Source organism: Schistocerca cancellata, chromosome 5 (genome assembly GCF_023864275.1).
Source record: "Schistocerca cancellata isolate TAMUIC-IGC-003103 chromosome 5, iqSchCanc2.1, whole genome shotgun sequence".
NCBI classification, from domain to species: domain Eukaryota; kingdom Metazoa; phylum Arthropoda; class Insecta; order Orthoptera; family Acrididae; genus Schistocerca; species Schistocerca cancellata.
Window position 1 is genome coordinate 367,258,168 of NC_064630.1, and position 20,361 is coordinate 367,278,528.

Consider the following 20,361-nt stretch of genomic DNA (forward strand, 5'->3'; position numbering starts at 1 on the left):
ACGTTTTCTAAGCATTCGCTAACACAAACCTCTCATCGGCTTACCACAGGCTATAGCCTGATTAATCACTCCAAACCACACGTTTCCAGCCATCCATGGTTCACTGGCGTCGCTCCTTAGACCGTGTCGAGCGTCACTTAGCATCGACTACAGACATGTGTGGCTTGTCAGGAGGTGCTCGACCATTGCAACCAAGTCTTTCTAGCTCCCTACGCACAGTCGTTGTTCTAGCTGGACCGTTGGTACCACTTAGAAACTCGCGAGCGATTCCTTTCCCTGATTTCATGCGATTTCTTACAACGACTCTCGGCAATACTAGACAGTCCCTGCTCGTCATTACATGAGGTTTGTTAGGTCTTGGGTTAGCCGTGAGTGCTCCTACGCGATTTCACTTGGCACTCACATGACCGTCAGTCGGGAAAGTTTAAAAGGGTTGAAATGTGCCTGCTGGACTTGTTACGCAGGTGATGTCAAATGATGACTAGTCCACGTTCGAAATCACTGAGTTCTCCTGTTGCTCTGCTTTTATTGTTTCTCCACTGACAACGTAATAAACCCCAGGCCTTTTATACTTCCACGCCCGCCTCTCGTGACATCTAGCGGTCAATTCTGCATTGCATGGGGGTGCCTGGATATTTTTAACCAGACAGTGTAGTTTGTGTACAGCAGGTTCGAAAACACAACGAGGGATGCCTCCTATAATCGTGTCGGACCTTCTTTTGTCCGGCGCTGTACAGCAAGTCGACGTAACATGGACTAAACAAGTCGTTGGAAGTCCTCTGCAGAAATGCTAAGCCATGGTGCATTTATCGCCGTTTATAAGTGCGTCAGTGTTTCCAGTGGAGGATTTTGTGCACGAACTGAGCGCTCGATTATGAACCATAAATGTTTGACGGGATTCATGTTGGGCGAACTGGGTGGCAAACTACCTCGCTCGCAGTGTCCAGAATGTTCTTCAAACCAATCGCGAACAACTGTGGCTCGGTGACATGGCGCATTGTCGTCCATAAAATTCCATCGTTGTCTGAGAACATGAAGTCCATGAATGGCTACAAGTAGCCCAACACCACCATTTACAGTCAGTGATCGATTCAGTTGGGCCAGAGGATCCAGTGCATTCCATGTGAACACAGCCACACTATTATGGAGCCACCAGCAATTTGCACAGTGCCTTGCTGACAATTTCGATCCACTGATGTGTGGGGACTGCGCCACACTCGAGGCTCTTACCAACTGAAATCTGGACTCATCTTACCAGGCCACGTTATTTCAATTGTTTAGGGTCCAATCGATGTGGTCACAAGCACAGGGGAGGCACTGCAGGCGATGTCGTGCTGTTAGCAAAGGCACTCGCGTCGGTAGTTTGCTGCCATAGCCCATTAACATCACATTTCGCCGCACTGTCCCAACAGATACGTTCGTGATACGTCCAACGCTGATTTCTGCGGTTAGTTCAAGCAGCGGTGTTTGTCTATTAGCACTGACAACTCCACGCAAACGCCGCTGCTCTCGGTCGTTAAGTGAAGGCCTTCGGCCACTGCCGTTGTTCGTGGTGAGAGGTTGTTGTTGTTGTGGTCTTCAGTCCTGAGACTGGTTTGATGCAGCTCTCCATGCTACTCTATCCTGTGCAAGCTTCTTCATCTCCCAGTATCTACTGCAACCTACATCCTTCTGAATCTACTTAGTGTATTCATCTCTTGGTCTCCCTCTACGATTTTTACCCTCCACACTGCCCTCCAATGCTAAATTTGTGATCCCTTGATGCCTCAAAACATGTCCTACCAACCGATCCCTTCTTCTAGTCAAGTTGTGCCACAAACTTCTCTTCTCCCCAATCCTATTCAATACCTCCTCATTAGTTACGTGATCTACCCATCTAATCTTCAGCATTCTTCTGTAGCACCACATTTCGAAAGCTTCTGTTCTCTACTTGTCCAAACTAGTTATCGTCCATGTTTCACTTCCATACATGGCTACACTCCATACAAATACTTTCAGAAACGACTTCCTGTCGTGAGAGGTAATGCCTGAAATTTGTTGTCCTCAGCACACTCTGGACACAGTGGACCTTGGAATACTGCGTTCCCTAACGATTTTCCAAAATGGAATATCCCATTTCTCTAGCTCCAACTATCGTTCCGACTACGAAGTCCGTTAATTCCAGTCGTGCAACTATAATCACCTTTTCACATGAATTCCTTGCGTACAAAGGACAGCTCCGCCAATGCACCACCGTTTCATACCTTGTCTACGCTATCCTACCGCCATCTGTACAAGTTACATATCGCTATCCCATGACTTTTATCACCTCAGTGTATGTGTGCGACAATAACAAACAAACTTGGCAAGACATCAACATTTATTTTCGTGAATTATAAATACAGAAATGTAGACATAAAACAGAAAGAACATAATTGCCTCTAATTTACATACAAACATAAAAATATAAATGCAGAAAGGGGTGTTAGAGATCAACGTTAGTAAGTGTGTGGTATGTGTGATATGGCGTGTAAGGGGGGAGGGCGCCGTAAAGTGCCTCAGGCGAGCTGTGGCAGCCAGCGCAGGGGTCCGACCTTCTGCAGCAGCAGCCGGACTCCACCCCACACGAGCGCAGCCGCTGCCGCCACCGCCACCACCGTGGCGCCCGTTCCCACCCGCTGCATCACCTGGTGGGAAAGAACAGCGCAAATACAAGTTACTGTAGTACCTCTCTGCAAGCGGCCGGCTGTCGACAGACTAGGTCTAAACAGAGTCGATATGTTAATAAACTAAAAAAATAGGCGAGCAAAAGAGGAAGATTAATTCCCCATTCGTAACGAATAAGGCACTGTCATGGGACAGTCTACGTCATTGGATATGAAGCTCGTTTAGAAGAGACGCCGTCATTCTAATAAGAGGGGTATTCGGAAAGTGAGGTCCGATCGGTCGCGAAATGGAAACCACTGTGAAAATCAAAAAATGTTTATTTCCAACAATTAGCTACACCTTCCAGCTACTTCTCTAGAAAGACGCCGCTCCGACTTACACATCTGTCGTAGCGTTGTACAAATTTTCCGACTTTCCAATACCCTCGTCATAGAAAGCAGCCGACCTTGCTTTCCGACGATTCACTACACTGGTCTGCAGTTCGCTGTCTGTACCAAAATGCTGTCTTCAGAACCAGCGGTTCATGCGAGCAGAGATGAAACTCAAGCGAATTACGTACTGCACTGTAGGTAATCAAACACTTACCATCAAAAACGCTGTGAGAGCTTCTTCATTGCCTCTGAGTGTGACCGAGAATTGTCATAAAGAAGGAGACCCATGACAGGTTTGTTAAGTCGGCTGGATAATATCAAACCAAATTTCTCACCAGGCCCTCATACTTGGCGGGAGACACTATTTTCTAGGCAACTTCACGTGCTCACTGTTCAGCCAGAAATGGAAAGAGCGACGTGATGCGATCATCGGGCATATTAGAGATACTTCTCAATACATTTGAACAAAGCCTCATTGGATTTTCACTGTGGTTCCCGTTTCGCGCCCGATCGCACTTTACTTTCCGAATAGCCCTCTTAAAATACAGCACACAAATTATTTGCTGCGCCTCTGCCACGACGTCTCACTTTCGTTACATCTTTACACACCTTCCCCTCAGACACCATGAAACTATTCTCGATATCTACCCTTCAATTCCAAATGAAGGTATTAACCGATCCCTTCGCTGCATGGCTGCAACTGTAGCCTCTTCCTACCTGAAGGTGTCCCATAAAGAACGAAATTTTGAAAACGCCAACAATTTTTGTACTAGTAATTCAGCAACTCTGACAGTGGTAGCTCATGCGAAATTATATTATTGTGCTGCTGTGTAGTGGCTTATAGGAGTCTGACTTGCAGCGGTACAAATCGTAACCAAACCAAGTATGTTAATATTACGTATATAAACTGATCTGTTTAAATATATTAAAATTTTGTAATAATAGTTTAATATTATAAGGAGTAAAATAAAAAAAATTGTTATCTGTGAGAGTCGAGCCCATGTTTGAAAATTACCAGTCTATACTTTAGACCAGTCACCCATGTGCGAGAGATGACAACGGCCCTTTAGATATCTCTCATACTCTATGCTTGCACAATACACTAAATGAAGCTTAAAAGAAAAATACTGACCTTTTGAAGTCAGTAATCTGTGGAAAACGATTGACTTTAGATCAAATATTTGTTCAGAACATGATCTGCCCTTCTTTAAGCCACCATGATATTCATTTAAATTACTCGTCAGTGATCTTTCTATGCTGTTTAGCATATCTTGCAAAATATGATACGTGCAAGTAAAGTTTAAAGTAAATTACTCTGTCGTTGTTAACATCCTGTTTATTACCTTTCTACTTTAGTGGATGTATCAAGGCTACCTTCCACTTTCCTGGGAGTTTTTCTGTTTTCCAGATTTTCTCAGAGATAAATTTTATCTCATTTTTTAAATTTTTGTAGAGACATTTCAAAAGTTGTGCTGTAATAGTCTTCTCTGCTAGCGTTATAAGATGTTAATAACTTCTTCAATTTCTTTGATAGTTTTGGGTATACCTCCGTCAGGATTTTCGTGAGTGTTTGAGTATTCAAGCTTATGTATTGGTTACGGGCAATTAAGAAGCTGATCAAAATCTTTTGCAAGTATTTCGAAATTTTCATTGTTACGTAAGCCAAATCAGTAAGCCTCGTCCCAGGCCCCTCTGTTAGATTTACATTTGAAGTACATCTACCTAACTTTTTAAATCTCACTTTCTCCTCCAAAGATCTACCGTAAAAGGCCCTCTCTAGCAGATCATCTACAGAAACCACTTTCATACTAAGTTTCCTCATATACTGGCTTGTTTCACCACTGTCTAGCCTATAGCCTTTTGACTTCCACGGGTAGTAATCGTAACTAAATCAAATGTATTAATTTTACATATACAAAGTAAAATGTTATTTTTAAATTTTATAATTTCAACACTGGAAGAAATGAAAAAAAAAGTTGGTATCTGCAGGAATTGAACCCAGGAGTGCAAATTACCCGTGTATACACACTCACGCACAGTGCCATCACGACAACGGTCTTTGAAAAGTGCTCATACTCTACGCTTGTACAATATGCTACATTCAATTTCGAAGAAAAATGGTGACCTGGTGCTGTGAGCAACGTACCACTCATAGTGCCAGATGGAATGACGTCACATCAGAGCATGCACAGCAGAAAACAAACAGTTGCACCCCTTCTCTGAGTTGATCGTATTACGGCTGACTGTCATTTCAGCAATCGACATTGGTTTCTAGTTATCGCGGAGAGAGCGCTGCAAAACATGTTTTCGTCCATTTTATTTGCATACCAGCATGCATTTGGAGAGAAATGGTGTAATCTTAGTGCGGTTTCCGGCTCGCATTCGAAACGAAATGGCATAATTTTACAATGTGCTGTAGAGCATTAACTTATGATAACAGGCCCCCACTGAAAAAAGACTGAACATTGCATATTTTGACCTGTTCTCTTTGTGGTTAGTGATGGAGTGATTCGTGTCAGAAGAGCATGTCATCGTAATGAAAAATTAGTACAAATATGGTGAATACCGTGCAGAGATCTTCCACGAAAGCCGTGGAATGTTTGGCCAATGTAATGGACTGAATAAGTTGACTATGATGAGAATGACTGCTAATTTTAAGAAACTCGATTTAGTTGTGTACATTAAAACCACAGCGAGCCTTCGTGTTAGTCGGTCTGCGGAAACATCGTCATCGAGATTGATAATGTTACTGTAAGTTTGGTGAAAACTATTCGCTGACGTTCACAGGAATTGTATAATCCCAGAACCAGCATATAACGAATTATGAAAGACAATCGGCATCTTTGCGCCTATAAAATCCAAGTGGCAGAAGAACTGACGCTATGCGATCACGAAAAGCACAGAACACTGGGTGCTAGCGAAAGAAAGAGTGGACAATTTGACGAAGTAAATAATGTTCATTCATAGAGTGCACTTTCTGTTGAGAGGCTTAATGAACAGGGAAATTGCAGGTTATGGGACACGTAAAATCCTTGATTAATCATGGAGAAGCCCTTACATCCACAACGAGTGACTATATGGTGTGGCATCTGAGCTGAAGGCCTAACTGGGCTATACTTATTCGGAGACGGCAGTGGAAACGTATTAACAGTGGACGGCGAACATAACCGCAGTATATTAAGAGAAGTTTTGTAGTCTGAACTGATCGTATGAAATCTCAAGAAGTTTGGTTTCAACAGTATGGTGCAACCTGTCGCACATCGATTGCAACAATGTACGTGTTACATGAGATGTTTCCTGGGCGGGCAATTTCAGGTGACGTGGTAGTAATAAATAAATTGCTTCATGTATACAGTGTGAGTCAGGAGGAAAGGTACATGCTTTGAGGGATGATAGTATTAGTGATTCTGAAAAAAAGACTTCATATGGGCATATGCCTTGTTCCGAATGGTTTCCGAGATAGAATGCATTTAACACACATTGTTATTTATTTTCTGTATTGAATAAGGCATTTTCATTGTCTACAAAGTGCTGCAGCAGTGTAGAGGAAATTAAGACGAACAATTTGTTTGCTGATGATCAAGTAGTCGTAGCACAAGATGGGGAGGATGCTAACTATATGTGCAATCAACTAGCAGTAGCATACAAAACTTGGGGTTTGAAGATTAATTACCAAAAAACAGAATTCATGACTAATGATTCAGATGAGCTATACGTTGAAGGAAAGAAAATCAAAAAGATAAACACTTTTTGTTATTTGGGATCCATTTTAGAAATCGAGGGAAAATCAGAGTCAGAAATCAATAAAAGAATTAGTAGCGGACGGAGGGTCACTGGTATGCTTAACTCTGTCTTATAGAGCAGGAATATAATGAGTAGAACTAAAAAATTAATATACAAATCCATATTAGAGAGTGTAGTTCTGTATGGAACGGAGACCTGGACAATTAATATGAAGCACATTAAAAAATTACAAGCTCTAGAGATGGACTTCTGGGGAACATCGGAAAGAATCTCCAGGAAAGAAAAGATAAGGAACACCGAAATAATAAGGAGAATGGAAATAAAAGAAAGAATATATGACGTTATGGAAAATAGAAATTACAGTGGTACGGGCATGTACGACGAATGGAGAAAACCAGAATACCAAAATTGATACTGGAGTGGGAACCGGAGGGGAGAAGAAGAAGAGGACGACCAATGACCACCTGGCTCCAAAATGTACAGCACACAATGAGGAGAATGGGCGCAGAGGAAGAGGACACACAAGATCGAAACACCTGGAGGAATATTTTGAAAATATAGTTTAAGAACGTTTATTGTTTGTATTGTATTTTTCCAAGTAAATTATTATGTTGGAGAGAAGCCTCTGTACTGAGGAAAGCTCAAAATAATAATAAAAAAATTTGATACACGACAATTGTAGTTTGTCATTTTGGGAAACTACCTCACACTGGCATTCAAAAACTATGTAAGCTATATCGCATCCATGTCGCGCGAGACTGAATATTCGCGAGTTCTCTTCACATAGACTATTAGTCCTAGAGAAAAAATGGATAGGACCTCCTTTATAGGAAATTTGAAGTAGTTTAATTTTGTACTGGAATACGTTTTCGCTGGAGGCAATGGTTTTCGAGTTATTAAAGAAAAACGCGTTTGAAGGTCAACTTGGTACGCTTCCCTTGAATAATTCGAAAACTACGGCCTTCAGAGAAAATGTATTCCTATAAGAAATTTAACTGCATTAAATTTCTTACAAAAAGGTCTAGTTCATTTTTTCTTTAGGACAAATAGTTTGCGCACAGCGAGGTAGAGAATGTGAAAATCTCCTGTGTGGTTTTTAGACGGTGTTGCAGGCTGCATAAAACCCATAAGTAGCGGTGGTAGGGTTATGCATTTCAGTTATCTTTGAGTGAGAATATAGTCTTATGAAATCATCCGATAATTTGTATTGACTATATCGATGAGAAATAGCTTCCACAATCTGAAAACTTGTGTCTAAGAAACAGCAGACATCTTCTGTGTTTTGTTAGGAACATGGACACTCGGAGAAGGGGAAAAACATAAAATAATAGCCTTCGAGATGTCGTGCTACCGCAGAATGTTCAAATTTCCTGGGTAGAAAAGATATCAAACGAAGAGGTGCTCCACAGAGTGAAGGAAGTGCAGACTTGTCTCCTGACGCTCATCAGACACAGAAGAGACACACGGGTTGGCCGTTTGCTGACACATGATGGTATCATCAAAAATATCGTTGAAGGAACAGTGGGAGGGAAGAATAAAAGAGGCAGATCGAAACTAGAATACATCGAGCAGATAATGAAGGATATCAGATGCACCACCTACACCGCTCTCAAAGGGAAAGCCGAAGACAGAAGTGGCTGGCGAGCTGCTGCTAACCAAACTGATGGTTGGAGACCAAAGAATAAGTCTGGTGCTTCAGTGTTAACATTTGTATACCGTTTTACGCCGGTGTGCGAGCGGCCTACCTTGTCCTGCCAGTGCTTGTTCTGGAGGCACTTGTGGTACCGCATGCTGCTGAACGTGACGCTGGTGTAGAGCGGCACCCACAAGGCCGGCATCAGCCGCTGCAGCACCAGGTCCACCCGCTTGCGGATCAGGAACGACGAGCGCGTCACCAGGTCCCGCATCTGCAACCACACAGGCGCGCCGGGTCAGCGGCCTTAATGGCTCTTGCTCTGCGTCGTCTTTGTCAAGCGCAGTTTCTTTTGAAGGAATGAACGTTAGACAGGAAAAGTAAGGACCGTTACAACAAAAAAGGGAGAAAGTATGTACTTTGATGTCCGGTCGACGTTTTGCTACTTAGTGACTAAACATGACACCACTTTATAACGAATTGATCGCTGTCATCAGGAGGATCTAAAGTGGAATGGCCTGAATTGTTTTAAGAAAATAACCTTTTTCTTTTGGAGTTTTTCATAACACCGTCCGCTTTGGTAGTTCAATGGTCAGAGAGTTTGGCTGCTCTCTTGAAAGTATAGACGTGAAAAATCATTTCTGCACAATAGGTGTTGACTTTCATTCTTTCAGTACCGTGTACAGTTACCTTCGTCTGATGTCAGACATGCAGATCGTCCGCGAGGTTGTCACAAAAACTATTTTGTGTCCTAATAATCTGCATTCGTTTCCTTAATAAGGCGACACTCCATGTAGGGTGTTTTCAACGTTTAAACGACACTCATGTAGAGATTCCTTTTTTCCTTTCATTTTTTAATTAGACTTCTGTCTCGTTCGGTATGAGCCGTCACGATTTCCTCACTTTGAATTTGCTAGTCTCTGCTTTATATTCTCCTCTCTTCATCTTTCATTCGTTATTCTGCCTGCAATGTAGTAGAATTCCTTCACTTAGTCTCCTACATCGTCCCTAATTTTAATCTTAAGATTATCGCTAATCTCATTTCTGCTACTTCTCATTACTTTCGTCTTTCTTGGGTTTAATCTCAATCCATACTTTATGGACAGCAGACTGTTCATTCCATTCAGTACATCCAGTAATTCTTCCTCACTTCCATCGAGGATGGCAATGTCATCATCGAATCTTATCATGCATATCATTTCATCCCAAACTCCGTTACTTTTCATTCTGTGTACAGGCTGAACAATTGGGAAGAAAGACTGCATACCAACCTTACGCTCTTTTCAATACGAGTATTTGCCTCTTGGTCTTCTATTTTTGTTCTTCAACCTTGATTCTTGTTCATATTGTACATTACCCTCCTTTTCCGATAGTTTATTACTGTTTTTCTGAGAATTTAAAACATCTTACACCTTTTTACACTAACACTTTTTCTAGGTCAACAAATCATATAACACTGTCTTCATCAACTTTTCCCTCCATTACCATTCACAACACTACAGATGCTTATTTGGTGCAAGGATCCATTCTTCAGCATATTGCTCTTGTCAGGAACTTCGACGTATGAGCTGTTAACTTTGCTGCGCGACCGTTCTTGCATTTGCCTGTCCTTGTTGTCTTCGGGATTGTAGGATGAAATTCTTCTCCGGTCTCATAGATACTGTGCCCTAACTTTAATAAATGTTTGTTGCCACTTCCCCCAATGATTTTAGAAATTACGAAGCAGTGATTCTACCCCTTGTGCCGTATTTGAACGCAAATTTCCTAGAGATCCATTAAATTCAGACTCTAACATTGGATTTCGATGTCACCAAATCGAGACCTATTACAGCTTTGCTCACCTCAGCAGATGGTGGCTCCCCTTCAGTGTACTCTTTCCACCAATCCGCTCTCTCGTCTGCATTTAACGAGACGCTTAATGTTGACGCCTTTGCTTTAATTTCCCCAGTATTTCTTTTGACTTTCCTGTATGCTGAATCTGTCCTTCAGATATCCATTTCTATTTCTTCATATTTTTCCTGTAGCTATTTTGCTTTAGATTATCTGCACTTTATCCTGATTTCATTCCTATGTGACTTACATTATGCTGACAAAATTCATGGGATAGCGCTATGCACATATATAAACACAAGTATGGTGGTAGTATCGCCTACACAAGGTACAAAAAGGCAATGCATTGAAGGACCTGTCATTTGTACTCAGGTAACTCATGTGAAAAGGTTATGGCCATACAACGGGAACTGTCAGATTCTGAACACGGAAATAGCAGTTGGAGCTAGACGCATCATAGCACATTCCATTTCAGAAATCGTTACGGAATTCAATATTTAGAGACCCACAGTCTCAAGAGGGTGCCGAGGATACCAAATTCCAGACATTACCTCTCGCCACGGACAAAGAAGTGGTCGATGACCTTCACTTAGCGACCGAGAGCAGCGGCGTTTGTGTAGGCTTGTCAGTGCTAACAGACAAGCAACACTAAGTGAAATAACCGCAGAATTAACGTTGGACGTACGACGGACGTATCTATAAGGACAGTGCGGCGAAATTTGGCGATAATAGGGTATGGCAGCAGACGACCGACGCGAGTGCCTTTGCTAACAGCACGACATTGCTTGCAGTGCCTCTCCTGTACTCATCACCACATTGGTTGGACCCTAGATAACTGGAATACCATGGCCTGGTAAGATTTGGCCTGAGTTCAGTTGGTAACAGCAGATAGTGGGGTTAGAGTGTGGCGCAGACCCCACGAAGCAATGGACCCAAGTTGTCAATAAGATATTGTGCAAGCTGGTGCTGGCTGCATAATGGCGAGAGCTGTGTTTACATGGAATGGACTGTGTTTCTCATCCTGCTGAATCGATCATTGACTGGAAGTGGTTGTTCGGCTAGTTGGAGACCATTTGCAGCCATTCATGGTTTTCATGTTCCCAAACAACGATATCATGTCCCAAGGACGAAAAACATTTTGGCCGTTCGAGCGAATAATTTACTGCACTACCTCAGGCAAAAGGAGGCCCGACGCGATGTCACACGGCTTTTGTTAGGTCAGTGTACAGTCCTGTGTTCTTCTCATTTTCTGAATACTTTTGTATTTTCTAGTTTTGTCGATCATTTGAAGCATATCTTCTGTCACCCAAAGTTTCTTTGAAATTACCTTCCTTGTAGTTCTACTATATCTGCGCCTTTCAATCCAATATATGATTTTCGAATCTCTGTCTCATGACGTAATCCAGCTAGTATCTCTCCGTGCATCTATGCTATTTACAGGTACATCGCTTTTGAGTCTTGAAAACTTTATTTGCTTTTAGTAGCTGAAATTTATTTCAGAATCGAGGACTCATTCTCCTCCCTCATTCACGCTATAGAGCCCGAATTCCCCCATAACTATGTATATTATTGCTTCTGCTACTACAGTGTTCCAAAACCCCATGATTATTATCTGTCCTCATACACTCCCTCTGTATCTTCATACACTGCTTGTGACGTTCGCATGTAAACCTGAACTGTTATTGTTGGCGTTGGGTTGTTGACAGTTTCGATGAGAATAATTGTGTCACAGAACCCCTCTCACTTATTCGGAATTAATTCATTGAATGCGAATCCCTGGTCATCAGCTGTATCGGGGCTCTAAACCGGATTTTCTGCTTGTCCCGAGCAGTCGCCTTAACCATATCGCCTATTCATGCAGGCTCCCTGAACCGACCCAAACCTCCATATGAAAACTGTCTACATCTTTATAAGGTAGGCCATTCAATTCACGACCTAATCATTATTTGAATTCCCCCAACAGGGATAATGAGACAACGAAGAATCGAGACTAACGCTGTTATCGTTGTATGTCCACCTGTACTTGGAATACAATTTTAGTCTTCTTAGTTGCTTATTTTATATCTTGTATTCTTACTCATGACGAATCCCACGCCCGTTGCACCATTTTCGGCTGCTGTTGATATTACCCAACATTCGCCTGGCCAGAAGTCATTCTCTTATTTCCATTTCATTCCACTGAGATCTGAGATTTGACGCTCTGACTCAGAATGTTACCTTTTCGTTGGTTTCTCAATATTTTTCTCATTGATATCCCACACCCCCTCCCCGTAGGCAGTACCCTCCCGGAGATGTAAAGTGCATTACAATGAACTTTTAATGTAACATGTTGCGACTACAATGACATTCCTGTGACCTGCGGTTACTGATAGTAAAAACAAAGGACACTACTTATCTCTGTCGTCAGTTGAAAGGCACAGTTTACGTTATAGTAACACTCACTTGTCGAGGACATCAACGACTTGCTCCATGTTGGCGTCTAAATAGATGTAATGATTATTTTTCAATACATTCACTCAAACCACCAACGTTAATAAATGTTTTTAAGATTCGTGACGACGTGGAACCTCATTCACTTTGTGTCGACCTTGGCTGCAAACGTTAGATATGAAGGAGCGGCACAGTGGATCTTACCTCGATGTAGTTGTACATGGCGAGGTCGACGATAGCGTGGGCGTCTGGACTGCGCAGGCGCGAGAACTCGAACAGCGCCTCGGCCTGACCTTTGGAGGCGAGCAACTCGTCCAGCAGCAGGCAGTCCTCGAAGCCCTGCACAACAGGTTCCAAGCAGCTGTGAGGAAGGTTAGTGTTTAGCATGTCATCGGCGACGAGGCCACTGAAGACACAGCACAACCTCGGAACGACGGAGAATGGGAAAGGAAGCTGGCCGTGCTCTTTCAAAGGAATCGTGTCGACATTTGCCGAAAGCGATCTAGCGAAATCGCGGAAAATCTAGGCCGGTATGGTCGGAAGGGGATTTGAACAAGTCCAGTGTCTGACCTCTCCGTCATCTCGCTCGGTTGAATACTCGACCCACTGCGAACCAGGGACGGTTTAGACGTAAACAACATTAAGGGACGCTATGAGATATGATCAAAAAGTAACGCGAGTTTTTTAATTTCGCGAGCTTTATACGTCTGATTTTCAAAAAAAATATTTTTTGCCTTGTAGGTACACGTGTTCCAGATATATGTTTACATTTTCAGCTGTTTTGAATATTTATTTTATTGTTGGCAGTCGAAAGGGTTATACTAGTTTTCGAGTGCTCGGCATGTCGAAGAAGATGTATCAAAGAATCTGCATTAAATTTGGCTTGAAAAATGGAATAAACCGCAGCACCGCATTCGAAATGTTTGGTATAAACATTTCAAAGAGGATCGAGAAGGGTCGAAGACGAGACGCCCTAGCACATCAATTACTGACGACGATGTAGTAGAAGCAAAGAAAATGGTTCTGGAAAATCGCCTAATCACCATCACAGAGGCTGTTGATGATGTCTGCATATCCTTTGGCTCATGACAAGCAATTTTTTTCGGAAGTTCTGGACATGAAGCGTGTAGCAGCAAAGTTCGTTCCGAAATTGTCGAATTTCGACTAAAAACGACGTCGCGTAGACATCACTCACTAATTGTCGACAACGATCGTGAACTTGTATAGAAGGTTGTAACAGGTAATGACACATGGGTATACGGGTATGACGTTGAAACCAAAGCCCAGAGGAAACTGCCTGAAGAGATAAGCCCGAAAAAAATTCGACAAGTTCGATCACTTGTGAAGGTCCTCCTAACTGTTTTCTTCGCTTACAATGGGATAGTGCACCACGAGTTCCTACTTTATTGTCATACGCCCAAAAAGGAATACCACCTGGAAGGTATGCGCCGTTTGCGGGCAGCAATCCGAAGAAAATGACCACAATTGTGGCAAAACAACTCACGGAAACTGCATCACGATGATGCTCCCGCTCATATCTCAATGCTTGTTCGTGAGTGTTTGGCAAAAAACCAAAACCATAATGGAGCCTCAGCCGCCGTATTCGCCAGATAGGTCCCGCTGCGTCTTCCTTCTAGTCTAGAGGCTGAGGAGAACTATAAAAGGACGTCGTTTTGCCGACATTGATGAGATAAAAACAGAATCTCTGAAGGAGCTGTACGCCATAACGAAAAGTGAGTTCCAGAAGTGCTTCCAAGATTGCAAAAACCGCTCCGACGGGGAGAGCTTTGAAGGGAATAAAGTTGACGCTGATGAACAAATACAGACTCTTTAAGAAAAAAAAAAACCTTCCAGTTGCTTTTTAGATCACAGTTCGTATGGAATCTGGGCATAGACTCCTGATAGACTACAAGCAGTTTACCATCCGACAGTCTTGTTTCTGGTGATTTGGTGCTGCACTCAATCTGCCTCTCTGTCTTTTGCGGGTACAGATATATACACTCCTGGAAATTGAAATAAAAACACCGTGAATTCATTGTCACAGGAAGGGGAAACTTTATTGACACATTCCTGGGGTCAGATACATCACATGATCACACTGACAGAACCACAGGCACATAGACACAGGCAACAGAGCATGCACAATGTCGGCACTAGTACAGTGTATATCCACCTTTCGCAGCAATGCAGGCTGCTATTCTCCCATGGAGACGATCGTAGAGATGCTGGATGTAGTCCTGTGGAACGGCTTGCCATGCCATTTCCACCTGGCGCCTCAGTTGGACCAGCGTTCGTGCTGGACGTGCAGACCGCGTGAGACGACGCTTCATCCAGTTCCAAACATGCTCAATGGGGGACAGATCCGGAGATCTTGCTGGCCAGGGTAGTTGACTTACACCTTCTAGAGCACGTTGGGTGGCAAGGGATACATGCGGACGTGCATTGTTCTGTTGGAACAGCAAGTTCCCTTGCCGGTCTAGGAATGGTAGAACGATGGGTTCGATGACGGTTTGGATGTACCGTGCACTATTCTGTGTCCCCTCGACGATCACCAGTGGTGTACGGCCAGTGTAGGAGATCGCTCCCCACACCATGATGCCGGGTGTTGGCCCTGTGTGCCTCGGTCGTATGCAGTCCTGATTGTGGCGCTCACCTGCACGGCGCCAAACACGCATACGACCATCATTGGCACCAAGGCAGAAGCGACTCTCATCGCTGAAGACGACACGTCTCCATTCGTCCCTCCATTCACGCCTGTCGCGACACCACTGGAGGCGGGCTGCACGATGTTGGGGCGTGAGCGGAAGACGGCCTAACGGTGTGCGGGACCGTAGCCCAGCTTCATGGAGACGGTTGCGAATGGTCCTCGCCGATACCCCAGGAGCAACAGTGTCCCTAATTTGCTGGGAAGTGGCGGTGCTGTCCCCTACAGCACTGCGTAGCATCATACGGTCTTGGCGTGCATCCGTGCGTCGCTGCGGTCCGGTCCCAGGTCGACGGGCACGTGCACCTTCCGCCGACCACTGGCGACAACATCGATGTACTGTGGAGACCTCACGCCCCACGTGTTGAGCAATTCGGCGGTACGTCCACTCGGCATCCCGCATGCCCACTATACGCCATCGCTCAAAGTCCGTCAACTGCACATACGGTTCACGTCCACGCTGTCGCGGCATGCTACCAGTGTTAAAGACTGCGATGGAGCTCCGTATGCCACGGCAAACTGGCTGACACTGACGGCGGCGGTGCACAAATGCTGCGCAGCTAGCGCCATTCGAAGGCCAACACCGCGGTTCCTGGTGCGTCCGCTGTGCCGTGCGTGTGATCATTGCTTGTACAGCCCTCTCGCAGCGTCCGGAGCAAGTATGGTGGGTCTGACACACCGGTGTCAATGTGTTCTTTTTTCCATTTCCAGGAGTGTAGAAATTAGAAGCCCGGAGGCGGACAATCACACAGCAAAGTTAGCGAAATTGAAAAATTGAAGCCATGACCAGATAAGACTGCTTTTGCCCGAAAATGAGATAATTTGAAAACTGCTCTACCGTATTGTGCAAGAATGACACATGCCTATAGGAACAATCCAGAATGACATAGGGAATGGACTTGTCGACGTCGGCTGTTTAGGGCAAGAACCAGACATGTCCCGAAACTGTTTTGTCATTGCACCAAACAGTAGTCAGATTCTGGCATGTGAAAGGAGTAGAACGTAACGCATTTATTTCTCCAGTGAAATTTCTGAGTACAGGACGCCACACAAAAAAATTTAGGTCTTTATTGAATTTACGTGATCTAGGAACTTCCATTGCTGGGCTTTCGGTAAGTGAAAGTCCGTGTATTTTAATGGAACTTTTATTGTTTGCTGTCTCTGATTGTTATAATACAGTCTTGATACGTTTTCATAGTATCTGTCAAATGTCATTGTAGTGACAAATGGCAACGCTACTGGTGGTAATTGAAAGAAAACGGTAGTTACAGTTCGTTCTTGTTACCTTCTGTTTGGTTGCTAGTTTCAGAACATGCCTGAACAGCGATTTAAGTGCTTTAGAGTGTGAGTATAAAATCGATACGAGCACTTCTAGTTACGAAACAAGAAGCGGATACGAAATATAAGTAAGACCCATCGTGGTTTAATAGCCGTGGTAAACTGATACGTAAACAAAGCTTCAACACAATTCAAGGAATTGACAATAAAAAAACTGAACGAAGCGAAAATGAGCATAAGGAGAGCAATAAGAATGTCGTTCAATGACTTTCAAAATGAAATTTTGTCAGCCCACCTGAATAAAAGCCCAAAGCGGTTTTCTTCTTACATAAAATCAGTAAACGGTTCGAAATCCTCTATTCATTCACTCCATGACCAAACGGGCACGGAATCGGAAGATAACAGAAAAAAGGCCTAAATACTAAATTCTATCTTCTGAAATTGTTTCATCTCGGAAGATCGTAACACGGTCCCTCCTTTCAATCACCGTAAGAACGTCGAATTGGGACATTTTGAGAGTAGAAAAACAGCTATAATCGCTTAGTGGTGGTAAGGCATCAGGATCAGATGAGATATCTGTAAGAGTCTACAAAGAATATGAGAAAGAACTTTCTCCCCTTCTAGCAGCAGTTTAGCGTAGATCGCTGGAGCAACGAATGGTAATTGGCGACTGAAAAAAAGCGCAGGTCATCCCCGTTTTCAAGAAGGGCCGTAGGCCAGATAGACATGACTACTGGCCTACGTCGTTGACGTCAGTCTCTTGTAAAATTATGGAACATGTTTTATGGTCAAGAATTACGACATTTTTGGAGAACGAAAATTCCCTCTATTAAAATCAACAGAGATCTTGCGAAACTCAGCTCGCTATGTGCCTCCATGAGATCCATAGCGCTATAGACAATAGGGCTAGGTTAATGCTGTCTTCCTTGATTTAAGGAGAGCGTTTAACAACGTCCCACATATCCTTTTTAGTGAAAAAATACGTGCTCACCGAGTAACGGGCCAGATTTGCGACTGGATTCAAGACTTCCCCGTTTATAGAACTCAACATATTACTTGTAACGAAATAAAATCGACAGATGTAAAATAATTTCCGAAGTACCACATCCAAGTGTAAAAAGTATATTACTATTTACAATGCATATAAATGATCAATTATATTGCATTGGAAGTCTTTTAACACTGTTCGCTAATGATGCGGTTGTCTATCAGAAAGTAACAACACCAGAAGACGGCACAGATTTGTAGAATGGAAAATTATTAAGGCTTTCGTGGCCACTTGTAGACAAACTGCCTGTTGGCTTCTGTCTCAAGTTCTTCGGCCGATACTCATCTAATGATTTTACTGACGTTTCGCCAGCACGAGTGGCTGGCATTGTCAAAGCTTCACCCTCCATTGCCGGCGGTGAACTGGAGCCGAGCTCGCGGCCGCAGACTATATGTACCTGGCTCGCCAACGTCCGAGGGTTTCTCCTCGGTCATTTCCGGTGCGGTTCTCCTCTTGCTACCTGCGACGGTCGTTCGCTGCAGTACGGGAAGCCAGGATCTGTTTACCTTAAGACTTCCCTCTTTCTTGTCGAAACTGTTGGCGTGTTTTTGTATTTCTATAGCTTCTTTGAACAAGCGCGTGTGATAGTGCTTCTCTACAGCCAGAACTTCCGTGTCGTCGAATTTTATTACGTGGCCAGTCTCACTCAGTGCGTGCTCTGCCACCGCTGATTTCTCCACCTGCTCCAACCTGCAATGTCACTTATGTTCTAGAAGAACATAAGCGACATTGCAGGTTAGCTTCAGAACGATGCAATTCCCCATGGCGTAAACAGTTATTCCGGTTTGACATCCAGTGCAACGCATGAGTTAACAAGTAGAAAACAACACAAAATTGAAGATCGCAGATAGTTTCAAACTGTTTATTGCTGTGCATGCACAGTAGGGCCAAATTTCAAATCATGTGAAAGTGTGCTGCTACAGAGTTTACCAGCTTTTGCAACACTGAGGACTGAGTACATGAATTTCTTTGCACAGGACACTCTTGACGCCAAACATGAAACTATCTACGGTGATATCGTCTGTATACGATTTACGTGCTGAAAGGCAACAAACCATTTCCGGAGACTCTCGCTTCATTTAGGATTAAAGTGACTGCTAACCATGCGTGATCCGCTACAGAGGAGAGCACCTCTCATGTACCAGAGACTATTGGCCTGATCGTCTCGGCTGCCACTGGATATCAGGGCTATGCTAGCCCTCAGCTGCGAATGACACATCGTAGAATTGAAGAACAAGAAACTGTTCCGTTCCATCAACGGGCTGTTGTAGCTGTCATCCAAGACAATGCTCATCTATACGTTACAATGACTATGCAAGGCCTTTTCTGTTTGACGGATCACAATTCTGCCTATTCAATTGTTATTCATGTAATATGTTAGCGACTTCTTTTATTCAGTCCTAACGATCCTTCAGCAGTCGGAAGCGAAGAACTTTGGAATCATGTAAGAGATATATAGAAAACCTTCGTCAAATGCTGGGAGGGGAAGAGGCTCCTATTGCGACAAATATTGATTTTGGGGTTGCAATACTGCTTTAGTTATTTTGACGTGGATACACAATGATTATAGTATAAACCTGGATAAATCAGACACGTATCTTTTCTTCGTGTAATAACCGGTAATTCGGGAGAACATTTTATCCATTTTATGGCAAATGTAGGAAGTAGTGTAGAAGAGCTACTTCGTGATGAAGAGGTTGGCACAAGAAAGAAACTCATGAGGACCGCATCAATAGTATCGGACGGCTGATGACTCAAGAAAAGAAGCAAACTGCGCAATAAAAGTTTAATGCACGTAGGATTTCATATTAAGTTATAAGACCGTTCAAAACCATTCGACGAAATTTGAACGTGATACGAAGCAGCAAAGTGTGTCTATGATTTTTCCGCCCTCCTGTCTCGCGCCCTCCTATGGTGTGATCACAGAGTGGTGCAACATTTACATGTGCTTGAATAAAACGGCAAAGTGTCCTACTAAGCCCCTCAATTTGGCAACGCCTTCGGTGCCCCCCACACACCTTTGTTTAAGACGTTAAGAACGTACCTGTAAGAGACTTTGACGCCCATTCAGCTGAGTGATCCCACGTGGCTGTTCCAGCGCCTGATGGCAGGCAACCCGTTAGTATTTCTTTAGGGCGACAAGTACGGGCTTTCTAAAAAGTGATACTTTTATCGCAGTGTATAAACATATACAGAATTATTACTCAAACAATGGCTGTGTGCATTTCTAATGATTTTGGAGAAGGGGAAACTCTGATAGAGAGGAACATGAAGAAATGGAGGCAAAAAGATACGGATACAAACCTCGAAACCATTGATAACGAATAAATTATTTTGTAGTGTACTGCTTTCGAGACTAAGTAATCTCTCTTTGCTTTCTCGCAGAGAATGTAGTTTTAATTCTTCAGAAATATTTGAAACGAAGTTCTCTTGTTCAAAGTTGTTGTCAAAGAGGATTTTTCTGAGCGAAAATGTATTATTTTTATTATTGTATAATATAAACGGACGTCTTTCGAATTAAGAATTGAAGAAGTGGTGTTAGTAAAACTTTTACTGAGTCCGTGTGTGCACCTTATTTCTGTGAAGGCAGCACATCGATTGCACATTCAGTTTTGGAAAAATTCACGGTGGTCGATGATTCGCCCTATATATATATGCTAAGTGAAATTATTATTTC

General features: G+C 43.3%; 1 protein-coding gene across 1 annotated transcript in view; it reads right to left on the bottom strand.

The window, feature by feature from the left end:
* Positions 1 to 2,414: 2,414 nt before the first annotated feature.
* The window catches only part of LOC126187997 (kynurenine 3-monooxygenase-like), a 172,350-nt gene continuing 154,403 nt past the window's right edge, over positions 2,415 to 20,361 (bottom strand). The window contains exons 9-11 of the mRNA XM_049929406.1: positions 12,859 to 12,993; positions 8,507 to 8,668; positions 2,415 to 2,666 (exon numbers count right to left, since the gene is read on the bottom strand). Of these exons, the coding sequence (XP_049785363.1) occupies positions 2,538 to 2,666; positions 8,507 to 8,668; positions 12,859 to 12,993 (426 nt within the window). The 3' untranslated portion in view covers positions 2,415 to 2,537. The remainder of the gene's footprint in view (positions 2,667 to 8,506; positions 8,669 to 12,858; positions 12,994 to 20,361) is intronic.